This window comes from Ammospiza caudacuta, chromosome 32 (genome assembly GCF_027887145.1).
Source record: "Ammospiza caudacuta isolate bAmmCau1 chromosome 32, bAmmCau1.pri, whole genome shotgun sequence".
Lineage (NCBI taxonomy): Eukaryota > Metazoa > Chordata > Aves > Passeriformes > Passerellidae > Ammospiza > Ammospiza caudacuta.
The window spans coordinates 3,689,261-3,701,769 of NC_080624.1; the positions used below are offsets into that span (position 1 = coordinate 3,689,261).

The following is a 12,509-nucleotide window of genomic DNA, read 5'->3' on the forward strand; positions in this document are numbered from 1 at the left end:
GTAAAGGGGCAGGTAACGGGGCAGGTAAAGGGTGGGAGAGGTGAGTGGTGCAGGTAAAGGGGCAGGTAAAGGGGGCAGGTCAGGGGGGCAGGTAAAGGGGGTAATTATGAGGACAGGGGACACATAAAGGGGGCAGGTAAAGTGAGTGGGGGCAGAAAAAGGGGGCAGGTAAAGGGGCAGGTAACGGGGCAGGTAAAGGGTGGGACAGGTGAGTGGCGCAGGTAAAGGGGCAGGTAAAGGGTGGGGGGGCAGTAAAGGGGGTGAGAGGGACAGGGTAAAAGGGGTGGGAACAAGTAAAGGGGGCAGGTAAAGGGGATGAGGGGCAGTAAAAGGGGTGGGGGCAGGTAAAGGGGGTAATTATGAGGACAGGGGGCACATAAAGGAGCAGGTAAGGGGGGGAGAAGACAAAAAAATTCCCTTAAAACCCCCCAAAACCCCACAAGCCCCCCACCCAATTCCCTTAAAACCCTCCGTAAACCCCCCCCCAGCCCCCTCCCAGTGCCTCCCAGTGCTCCCAGTTACCCCTCACCAGTATCTTGCTGGTGTAGGCGCTGTCGATGGCGATGGCCCGGCCCCCCTAAAACCGCTCCAAAACCCCCCAAACTCCCTCCAAACCCCCCAAAATCATCCCCCCAGCCCCCTCCCAGTGCCTCCCAGTGCTCCCAGTTACCCCTCACCAGTATCTTGCTGGTGTAGGCGCTGTTGATGGCGATGGCCTGCGCCAACAGGTCGAGCGTGGGGGGCGCCAGAGCAGCGGGGGCCGGGGGGCGGCTGAAGTGCGACCCCCCCACGAAGGCCTGCACCACCGTCATGCGGTTGGTGGTCAGCGTGCCCGTCTTGTCCGAGCAGATGGCCGTGGCGTTGCCCATGGTCTCGCACGCATCCAGGTGCCGCACCAGGTTGTTGTCCTTCATCATTTTCTGGCGGGGGGGGGGGGGGGAAATTGGGGAAAAATTGGGAAAATTGGGAAAAAAAAAAAAAAAGGGGAAAAAATAGGGTAAATAGGGGGAAAAATTAGAGGGAAATGGGGGGAGAAATAGGGAAGGAAATTGGGCAAATGGGGTGGGATGGGAGCAGGTTGTTGTCCGTCATCATATTCTGGGTGGAGAAGGGAGGGAGTTTGGGGGAAAATTGGGGGAAAATTGGGAAAAAAATTGGGGAAAAAATAGGGGGAAATGGAAGAAAATGGGAGCACGTTGTTGTCCTTCATCATTTTCTGGGGGGCAGAAGGGAAGGAATTTGGGGAAAAAATTGGGAGAAATGGGGAAAATGGGAGGAAAAAACGCAAACGGCCAGACGGACAAATGGACATGGAAGGACAAATGGACACGGATGGACAAACGGACGTGGATGGACAGATGGCCAGATGGACAAATGGACATGGATGGACAAATGGACATGGAAGGACAAATGGACACAGATGGACAAACGGACGTGGATGGACAGATGGCCAGATGGACAAATGGACATGGATGGACAAACAGACATGGAGGGACAGATGGCCAGCTGGACACGATGGAAGATGATGGAGAAATGGACATGGAGGGCCAGATGGCCATGGAGGGGCAAACGGACATGGAGGGACAAATGGACATGGAGGGACAAATAGCCAGATGGACAAATGGACATGGATGGACAAACGGACATGGATGGACAAATGGCCAGATGGACAAATGGCCAGATGGACAAACAGCTGGATGGACATGAACGGAGAGAAATGACGGAGAAATGGACACGGACGGAGAAATGGCCACGGATGGACAAATGGACACGGATGGACAGACGCCCAGACAGACAAACGGCCACGGACAGACAGACGCCCCCCCCACACCCACCTTGACGGAGTAGGCGAGCGAGATGGTGACGGCCAGCGGGAGCCCCTCGGGCACGGCCACCACCAGCACGGTGACGCCGATGATGAAGAACTTGACCCAGTACTGGACGTAGACCGGGGCGCACTCGGCCAGCCAGGGCCGGCCCTGCACCACAAAGGTCTCGATGACAAAGTAGAGCACGAGGATGATGACGGTGATGGCCGACATGGCCAGGCCTGCAGGGAGCCACCACACTCAGGACACATCCCCCCAAGAGGTGACCGTGTCCCTGTCACCCCATTTGGGGACACCGAACTCTCTGGGGTGTGTGGTCACTTGGGTCAGTTTGGCCTGGTTGGTCCTTCTTGGGGACACCTTGGTCGTTGTCCCCACCCTGTGCCTGATGTCCCCACCCTCAGGACATGGTCCCCACCAAAAGGTCCTTCTTGGTTTGTCCTTCTTGGGGACACCTTGGTCGTTGTCCCCACCCTCAGGACATGGTCCCCACCAAAAGGTCACCGTGTCCCTGTCACCCCCTTTGGGGACACCGAACCGTCTGATGTGTGCGGTCACTGGGGTCAGTTTGGCCTGGTTTGTCCTTCTTGGGGACAGCCTGTGCCCTGTGCCTGATGTCCCCACCCCTCAGGACATGTCCCCAAGCCTTTGTCCCCTCATTGGGGCCCCCCAGCCCCCTGATCTGCACGGTCACTTGGGTCACTTTGCCCTGCAAGACCAATTTGTCCTTCTTGGGGCCACCTCGGGGACATGTCCCCACCCTTGGTGTTGTTCAGCCACCCCTCAGGACACGTCCCCAGTGTCCCCAACCCCCTGCCACTCCATCTGGTGACCCCGATCTGCATGGTCACTTTGGGCTGTGGCACTGCTTTGCCCTTGGTACCAGTTCGGGGACGTGTCCCCAACCTGCCCACAGTGTCCCCACCCCTCAGGATGTGTCCCCAACCCTTTGTCCCCTCATTTGGGGACGCCAGCCCCACCTGCCTTCCCGATCTGCACGGCCAGCTGGGTCAGCTTGGCCTGGAGCACGGACTTCTCCTTCTTGGTGCCACCTCGGGGCCGTGTCCCCAACCTGCCCACACTGTCCACAAACTCAGGACACGTTTCCGACCCTTTGTCCCCTGATTTGGTGACCCCAGCCCCCAATCTGCATTCTCAGTTTGACCTGTGGCACCGATTTGTCCTTGGTGCCACCTTGGGGATGTGTCCCCAACCTGCCCACAGTGTCCCCACCCCTCAGGACATGTCCCAAATATCCCCAATCCCTTGTCCCCTCATTTGGTGACCCCAATTTGCACTGTCACTTTGGCCTGTGGCACCGATTTGTCCTCGGGGACGTGTCCCCAACCTGCCCGCAGTGTCCCCACCCCTCAGGACGTGTCCCCAACCCCTTGTCCCCTCATTTGGGGACGCCAGCCCCACCTGCCTTCCCGATCTGCACGGCCAGCTGGGTCAGCTTGGCCTGGAGCACGGACTTCTCCTTCTTGGTGCCACCTCGGGGCCGTGTCCCCGCGCCGTCGGCCGTGTCCCCTCCCTCGGCGCTCTTGAGCGGCTGCATCTCCATGGCCACCGCGCCGTCCTGCCGCTTGCCTGGGGACACCGGCCACGTGGCAGGGGGACAAGGGGGCGACACGGGGAGGGGGCTTTGGGCTTGTCCCCACCCGACCCCAAAGCACCTTTGGGTTGTGGGGTGTCCACGGCGCCATCCTGGGGCTTCCCTGTGGGACAAACGGGGGGTGGGGACACCCCGAAATGTGACCTGGGGGGGACAGGGAGAGGCCCCGGGGTGGGGACAGGGAGGGGGGGTGGCACTGGGGGTGGGGGAGGGGAGTGGCAGTGGTGGCACTGGTGGGGACAGGGATGGGAGGGGTGGAGCACGCGGGGACAGAGGGGACAGAGGGTCTGGGGACCTTGGGGACAAAGCGGACAGAGGGGACAGAGGGGACAGAGGGTCTGGGACCTTGGGGACAGAGGGGACAGAGGGTCTGGGGACCTTGGGGACAAAGGGGACAGAGGGGACAGAGGGGACAGAGGGTCTGGGGACCTTGAGGACAAAGGGGACAGAGGGTCTGGGACCTTGGGGACAGAGGGGACAGAAGGGACAGAGGGGACAGAGGGGACAGAGGGTCAGGGGACCTTGGGGACAGAGGGGACAGAGGGTCTGGAGGCCTTGGGGACCCTGCAGACCTCTGGAGACCTTGAGGACAGAGGGGACAGAGGGGACAGAAGGGCCCTGGAGCCCTCAGGGACATGGGAGAGACTTGGGGACAGAAGGTGACAGATCCCACAGAGTCACCAGCCACCCACGGTGCCACCAGTGCCACCTCCCACGGGGCCACCAGCCACCCGCGGTGCCACCCAGCGCCAGATTCCTTGGGGACAGCGCCAAGCAGTGCCATCCCCTTGGGGACACCCCAGCGCCAGCGGCCACCCCCAGGTGTGGTGTCACCTTTCTTGTCCTTGCCGTCGTCCTCGTCGTCCCCCGCGGCGCCCAGCAGGGTGAAGATGATGCCGCTCTGCGAGTTCACGCCCACGGCCGTCACCACCATCCTGCCCGAGCCCTCCATGACGTGGGTGCCTGGCGGGGACACGGAGGTCACAGCGCTGTCCCCCCGGTGTCCCCCAGGTGTCCCCAAACGTCCCTCACCCGAGAGCAGCAGCGGGTCCTTGTCCAGGGACTTGCGCACGTGGTCGCTCTCCCCGGTCAGGGCGCTCTCGTCGATCTTGAGGTCGTTGCCCTGGATCAGGACCCCGTCGGCCGGCAGGAGGTCACCTGCGAGGGGACAGGGCCACCGCGGTGTCACCCGGGTGTCCTGGGGTGTCCCCGGACCAGGTGTTGGGGTTGTGTCACCACAGTGTCACCAGAACTTTGTGGTGTGTCCTGGTGTGATTGGGGACCTCATGGTGTGTCCTGGTGTCCCCAGATCAGATGTTGGGGCTGTGTCACCACAGGGTCACCAGAACTTTGTGGTGTGTCCTGGTGTCCCCTGGTGTGTCCCCAGCCCAGGTGTCAGGGCTGTTGACACCACAATGCCACCAGGACCTAGTGATGTGTCCTGGTGTCCCCTGATGTCCCCTTGTGTGCCCATGGGTGTGGGGACACAAGAGGACACGAGGATGGGGACACAGTGATGGCATCGTGATGGGGATGGTGACACGGGGATGGTGACACAGGGATGGGAGCACAAGGACGGGGACACAGTGATGGCATTGGGATGGGGATGGTGACACAAGGGTGGGGACAGAGGATGGGGACACAGTGACTGGGACAGGAATGGGATCAGGATGGGGATGGGGACAGGGGATGGGGACAGGGGATGGTGACACGGGGATGGGGACGGGATGGGGACAGGGGATGGTGACACGGGGATGGGGATGGGGATAGGGGATGGCATTGGTGGGGAGACAGGGGATGGGGACACAGGGATTGGGACAGGAATGTCATCAGGATGGGGAGGGTGACATGGGGATGGAGACTGGGACACAGGGATGGGGACAGGAATGGCATCAGAATGAGGATGGTGACACAAAGGTGGGGACGGGATGGTGACACAGGGATGGGGACAGGAATGGCATCAGAATGGGGATGGTGACATGAGGATAGAGGACAGGGGATGGGGACAGGGGATGGACATGGCAGTTGAGATGTCCCCAAGAGACGCCATCGAGATGACGACACGCAACCCCACCACAACCCCACGCCCTCTGTCCCCGCCGTGTCCCCACCCTCTGTGCCACTCACCGTACTTGACCTGCACGACGTCCCCCACCACCAGGTCGGCCACGGGCACCTGTGCCAGGCGTCCCCCGCGCAGGACGGCCACGCGCTGCTCGCGCTCCAGGCGGCTCTGCAGCCCCCGGAACTGGCGCTCCTTGCTCCAGTCGTTGGACGCCGTCACCAGCACCACGCAGGCCACCGAGAGCAGGATGGCCGCGCCCTCGATCCAGCCGGCCTCCGCCTCGCCCTCGTCCTCCGCGCCCCCCGACGCCTGCCCGCACGCTGGGGACACGGGACGGAGGTGTGACATGTGGGGACAGCGGGACGGAGGTGTCACACGTGGGCACAGTGGGGACACACGTGGGGACAGCAGGGATAGAGGTGTGACACGTGGGGACAGCGGAATGGAGGTGTGACATGTGTGGATATCGGTGACACAGGTGGGGACATCGGCGACACACGTGGGGACAGCAGGGATGGAGGTGCCACACGTGGGGACAGTGGGGACGGAGGTGCCACACGTGGGGACAGAGGCGTGACATGCAGGGATATCGGCGACACATGTGAGGACATGGGCAACACACGTGGGGACATCGGCGACACGTGGGGACACCAGGGACAGAGATGTGACATGTGGGGACATGGGGACACATGTGGGGATATCGGCGACACATGTGGGGACAGCAGGGACAGAGGTGAAACACGTGGGGACATCGGCAACACATGTGGGGACATGGGGATAGAGGGGGCACATGTGGGGACAGTGGGGACAGAGGTGACATGTGGGGACAGCAGAACGGAGGTGTGACACGTGGGGATATCGGTGACACGCATGGGGACATGGGTGACACACGTGGGGACACCAGGGACAGAGGTGTCACATGTGGGGACATTGGCGACACACGTTGGGACATGGGTGACACGTGGGGACATAGGGATAGAGGTGGCACACACAGGGATATCGGTGACACATGTGGGGACAGTGGCGATGGAGGTGTCACATGTGCGGGACGCAGGTGACACACGTGGGGACATGGGCACTGCACGTGGGGACACGGGAGAGAGAAGTGCCACATGTGAGGACATGGGAGACATGTGGGGACACATGGGGACATGGGTGACACATGTGGGGACACCAATGTCATGCGCAGGGACATGGCCAGGGGTGTAGGGGATGTGGGATGGGAATTTGGGGACATGGGGACAGCAGATGGGACACAGGGCAGGGGATGGCACTGGGATGGGGACACAGGGGTGACAGCGGGATGCAGACACGGTGCCAGGGCCGTGGGGACAGAGGTGTCACCTTCATCGGCGGCGCCGGGGGGCGCGTAAAAGGACAGCCCGAGGGACACGAGCGCGGCCACCTCGAGGATGACGAGGGTGACGTCCTGCAGCGCCTCCCACACCAGCGCCGCGAAGCTCTTGGGGCGCCGCGGGGGGATCCAGTTCCGGCCGAACGCCCGGCGGCGGCGCTCCAGCTCCGGGGGAGCCTCGGACAGCCCTGGGGACACGGCTGTCACCCCATGGCCACCCTGGGGACACCCCGACAGCCCTGGGGACACGGCTGTCACCCCATGGCCACCCTGGGGACACCCCGACAGCCCTGGGGACACGGCTGTCACCCCATGGCCACCCTGGGGACACCCCGACAGCCCTGGGGACACGGCTGCCACCCCATGGCCACCCTGGGGACACTCCTGTCACACCCATGACACCCTCACACAGCCCTGGGGACATGGGTGTCACCCCCACAGCCATGCTAGGGACACCCCGATAGCCCTGGGGACACGGCTGTCACCCCACGGCCACCCTGGGGACACCCCTGTCACCCCCAGAGCCAGCCTGGGGACCCTTAGAGAGCCCTGGGGACACGGGTGTCACCCCCCCGGCCAGCCTGGGGACCCCTGGGTGGTTTTGGGGGGTCCAGGGGGAGTTTTGGGGGGTCCCGGTTGGTTCTGCAGGGTCCCAGTGGGTTCTGGGGGGTCCCGGTGGGTTATTGGGGGGTCTCAGTGGGTCCCGGGGGGGTCCCGGTGGGTTCTGTGGGATCCCAGTGGGTTATGGGGGGGTCTCAGTAGGTCCCGGGGGGTCCCGGTGGGTTCTGGGGGATCCCGGTGGGTTTTGGGGGTCCCGGGGGTGTCGTGGTGGGTTTGGGGGCGGTGTGGGGGGTCCCGGGGGGTCCCGGTGGGTTTTGGGAGGTCCCATTGGGTTCTGGGGGGTCCCGGTGGGTTCGGGGGGGTCCCGGGGGGCTCGCGGCGGTCGGGGGGCGTTACCGTCGGTGGGGGAGGTGCGCAGGCGGCGGCAGAGCCCCGGGACCCCCCCCAGGTCCCGCTGCAGCCTCAGGAGCGCCTCGGAGCCGCGGAGCTCCATCAGCGCCCGCAGCTCCGGCAGCGCCAGCCCGAAACCCCCCCCGGCGTCCCCCATGGCGGCCTGGGGACAGGGGACAACCATGGGGACAGCAATGGGGACAGGGGACAGCCACGGGGACACTGCTGGGGACAGGGACAGCGTGGGGACAGGGATGAGGATGGCCATGGGGACAGGGGACAGCGATGGGGACAGGGGACAGCACTGGGAACAAGACCGGGGACATAGGAAGAGGGATGGGGACAGGTCTGGGGACACGGGGACAGCGCTGGGGACAGCGCTCAGGGTTTGGGGACAGCGCTGGGGACACGGCTGAAGGCTTGGGGACACATCAGAGCCGGGGGGCACCGAGCACAGCACGGGGACAGCAATGGGGACAGGGATGGGGGACAGGGGACAGCAATGGGGACAGGGCCAGCGCCACCGGCCCTCACCTGTCAGCGCTGGCGGGGCCTGGGGGGGGTCTCGCCGGGGGGGGCCCGGCCGCCCCCCCTATCCGGGAAACACCTGGGGACAGCGGGGACACCTGAGGGGACAGCGGGCATGGCCCCGCCCCCCGGGGACACCGGTGACCACCAGGAACTCCCAGTTCCTCCCAGTAAATCCCAGTTCCTCCCAGTCCCCTCAGTCCTTCCCAGTGACCCCAGTAAATCCCAGTCCCCCCCAGTTCTCCCAGTTTGCCCCAGTCCCCCCAAGTTCCTCCCAGTAAATCCCAGTCCCCCCCAGTTCTCCCCAGTAAATCCCAGTCCCCCCCAGTTCTCCCCAGTCCCCCCCAGTTCTCCCCAGTCCCCCCAGTCCCTCCCACTGCCCCCAGTAAATCCCAGTTCTCCCACTCCCCTCAGTTCACTCTCGCTCCGCCCAAGCCCCGCCCCTCCTGTCCATCCCACGTTTTCAGCCAATCAGCGCCTGTGCCCAGAGCCGAGGCCCCGCCCCCGGCCCTGCGGCGGCGCGCGCGGACTGCGCCAAACGGAGGGCGGGGCCTCGGGACGGGGGCTGGACCTGCCAGCCCATATATGGGCAAAACCACGCCCACCACGCGCGAAAAAACCAACGCCCCCGTGCCGTAAACCCCGCCCACAGCGGGGAAAGCCCCGCCCACAGCGCGGCACAGCTGGGCACACGTGGGCTCCCAGTAAGTCCCAGTAAGTCCCAGTTTGCCCAGTGAGCCCCAGCCAGTCCCAGCGTCCCCAGCAGCTCACGGCTCTCCCAGTGCTCCCAGTAACTCCCAGTTCACCCAGTGCCCCCAGTAACTCCCAGTGCTCCCAGTATGTCCCAGTTCACCCAGTGAACCCCAGTAACTCCCAGTTCCCCCAGTAACTCCCAGTTCACCCAGTGAACCCCAGTAACCCCCAGTGCTCCCAGTAACTCCCAGTAACTCCCAGTTCATCCAGTTCACCCCAGTAACACTCAGTGCTACCAGTAACCTCCAGTGCTCCCAGTAAGTCCCAGTAATTCCCAGTGCTCCCAGTACATCCAGTTCACCCCAGTAAACCCCCCAGTGCCCCCAGTAACTCCCAGTGCTCCCGGTATGTCCCAGTTCACCCAGTGAATCCCAGTAACACTCAGTGCTACCAGTAACCTCCAATGCTCCCAGTAACTCCCAGTGCTCCCAGTATGTCCCAGTTCACCCAGTGAATCCCAGTAACACTCAGTGCTCCCAGTAACTCCCAGTTCACCCAGTGAACCCCAGTAACTCCCAGTTCCCCCAGTAACTCCCAGTGCTCCCAGCAACACCCAGTTCACCCCAGTAAGTTCCAGTTCACCCAGTGAACCCCAGTAACTCGCAGCGCTCCCAGCAACTCCCAATGCCCCAGTAACCCCCAAAGCCTCCAGGAACTCCCAGTTCCTGCTCACACCTGTCTCTGGCACACTGGGACACATCTGGGCACACCTGGGCACACCTGGACACACCTGTCCCTGACAGACCTGGCACACCTGGGCACATCTGTTCCTGACACGCCTGGGCACACCAGGACATCCCTGACACACCTGGCTCTGTCCCACCTGGTCACACCTGGACATCCTCGAAACACCTGGAAATCCCTGACACAGCTGGACACACCTGGCCCTGTCACATCTGGACATTCCTGACACACCTGGACACCCCTGGCCACCCTTGTTCCCACCACACCTGGCCACACCTGGCCCTGACACCTGAACAGCCCCAACACACCTGGACATCCCTGTCACACCTGGTCACACCTGGACACACCTGTCCCTGTCACCCATGGCCACCCCTGTCACACCTGGACACATCTGGACACACCTGTCCCTATCACACCCGGACATCCCTGACACACCTGGACACACCTGGTCACCCGTGCCCACCCCTGTCCCCCCCACCCGTGGCCACCCCCGGCCCTGTCCCCGCACATCCGTGTCACACCTGCTCACAGCTGTCCCCACCACACCTGGCCACCCCCCCCTCCCCCCCCGGCCTCACACCTGCCCAGGTGGCCCCCCCGCTCTCTCCCCCCTCCCCCCGCCCCCCCAATCCCCCCCTTTCCCCCCTCTCCCCCTCCCCCCGCATCCTCCCCCCTCCCCCCTCCCGCAGCCCCGCGCGCTGCCCCCTTCCCCGCCCCTCCCCCGCTCCCCCCGCGCCCCCCCCGGTACCGAACCCCCCCCCGGAGCCCCCCCGAGCCCCCCCGGCCCCGCGGGCCCCCCCCGGTACCGGTCCCGGCCCATCGGTCCCGGCGCTGCGGCGCTGCCGGAGGCGCTGCGGGCCGGGGGCGGGGCCTGCGGGGGGCGGGGCTGGCCAGGGAGGCCACGCCCACTGGGTGGGAACCCCCCCCCCCCATACCCACCCACCCACACCCCCCCTCTCCGTCCGCGATGTCGCTGGTGGAGACCACCGGGGGTTGTCACCTCCTCTTTGTCACCCCCCCTTTGTCATCACCCCCCCCCGTGTCACCTCCCGTGTGTCACCCCCATCGTGTCACCCCCCCGTGTCTCACCTGTCCCCTCCCCGCGTGTCACCTCGGTGTCTCCGTCCCTTGGAGGGCCCGGCCACCCACCCGGGGGGACACGCGGGGGCACAGGGGACAGGGAGGACACGGGGGACACGAGGGACACGGGACAGCAGGACAGGGGGATGTGGGACACAGGGATGGGGGACATGAGGGACAGAGGGTGTGGGGACACCGGGGACAGTGTCAGCTGAAGGGAAAGGCTCTGTCCCCATCCCTGTCCCATCCCTGTCCACTCCTTGTCCCCACCTCTGTCCCGTCTCTGTCCTCGTCCAATCCCCATGCCTGTGTCCCCATGCCTGTGTCCCCATCCCTGTCCCCATCCCTGTGTGCCTGTCCTGTCCCCATCCCTGTCCCATCCCTGTGTGCCTGTCCCCATCCCTGTCCTGTCCCCATCCCTGTCCCATCCCTGTGTCCCCATCCCTGTCCTGTCCCCATCCCTGTCCCCATCCCTGTCCCCATCCCTGCGTCCCCATCCCTGTGTCCCCATCCCTGTGTGCCTGTCCCCATCCCTGTCCCATCCCTGTGTCCCCATCCCTGTGTCCCCATCCCTGTCCCTGTCCCCATTCCTGTCCCCATCCCTCTCCCCATCCCTGTGTCCCCATCCCTGTCTCATCTCTGTCCCCATCCTTGTCCCTGTCCCCATCCCTGTCCCCATCTCTGTCTTGTCCCCATCTCTGTCCCCATCCCTGTGTGCCTGTCCCCATCCCTGTCCCCATCCCTGTCCCATCCCTGTCCCATCCCTGTGTCCCCATCCCTGTGTCCCCATCCCTGTCCCTGTCCCCATTCCTGTCCCCATCCCTCTCCCCATCCCTGTGTCCCCATCCCTGTCTCATCTCTGTCCCCATCCCTGTCCCTGTCCCCATCCCTGTCCCCGTCTCTGTCCCCATCTCTGTCTTGTCCCCATCTCTGTCCCCATCTCTGTGTGCCTGTCCCATCCCTGTCCCATCCCTGTCCCATTCCTGTCCCCCTCCCCTGACCCCCTCCACGTGCCTTTTCCTTCGGCCCCGCCCCTTTCCCGCCCCCTCCCCGCCAATCACAGCGCGGCGCTCGCCCCTCCCGCCCTTTTTCACCAATGAGAACGCACTGGAGGCGTGGCCAACGGCGATGACATCACCCTCATTCAGACCACTCCCCTTTCGCCCCACCCCTGCTCCTGATTGGCTGTTTGGGTCAGAGATAATTGACATCTCTACAGACCAATAGCAGAGCCGAGCGGAGCGGGAGCGCTTCCCATTAGCTGAGAGCTCTCGGGGGCGGGGCCAGCGGCCGCTGTCCCTCCCCGGGGTCCGGGGGGGATTTGGGGGGACACGGGGGGGTTGACACCGCCGCAAAGGCTGATGGGAGGTTGGGGACCCCCGGGGGGACATCCCGGAGGGCGATGGGACAGTGGGAACACCCCAGGAGGGGACACTGGGGATTCCCACAGCCGTGGGGACATTGGGGACACTCCAGGAGGGGACACCGAGGACCCCCAGAGCCATGGGGACAATGGGGACACCCCAGGAGGGGACACTGGGGATGCCCAGAGCCGTGGGGACATTGGGGACACCCCAGAAGGGGACACTGGGGATGCCCAGAGCCGTGGGGACATTGGGGACACCCCAGAAGGGGACACTGGGCACCCCC

The 12,509-nt window shown here is 64.3% G+C and overlaps 1 protein-coding gene across 1 annotated transcript in view; it reads right to left on the minus strand.

The window, feature by feature from the left end:
- Nucleotides 1-8,523, minus strand: part of ATP2B3 (ATPase plasma membrane Ca2+ transporting 3) — a 39,219-nt gene extending 30,696 nt beyond the window's left edge. The window contains 9 exon segments of the mRNA XM_058822314.1: nucleotides 1,836-2,050; nucleotides 3,252-3,419; nucleotides 3,506-3,547; nucleotides 4,279-4,407; nucleotides 4,477-4,602; nucleotides 5,572-5,829; nucleotides 6,854-7,051; nucleotides 7,821-7,977; nucleotides 8,349-8,523. Coding sequence (XP_058678297.1) covers nucleotides 1,836-2,050; nucleotides 3,252-3,419; nucleotides 3,506-3,547; nucleotides 4,279-4,407; nucleotides 4,477-4,602; nucleotides 5,572-5,829; nucleotides 6,854-7,051; nucleotides 7,821-7,971 — 1,287 coding nt within the window. The 5' untranslated portion in view covers nucleotides 7,972-7,977; nucleotides 8,349-8,523.
- Between the last annotated feature and the right edge of the window lie 3,986 nt (nucleotides 8,524-12,509).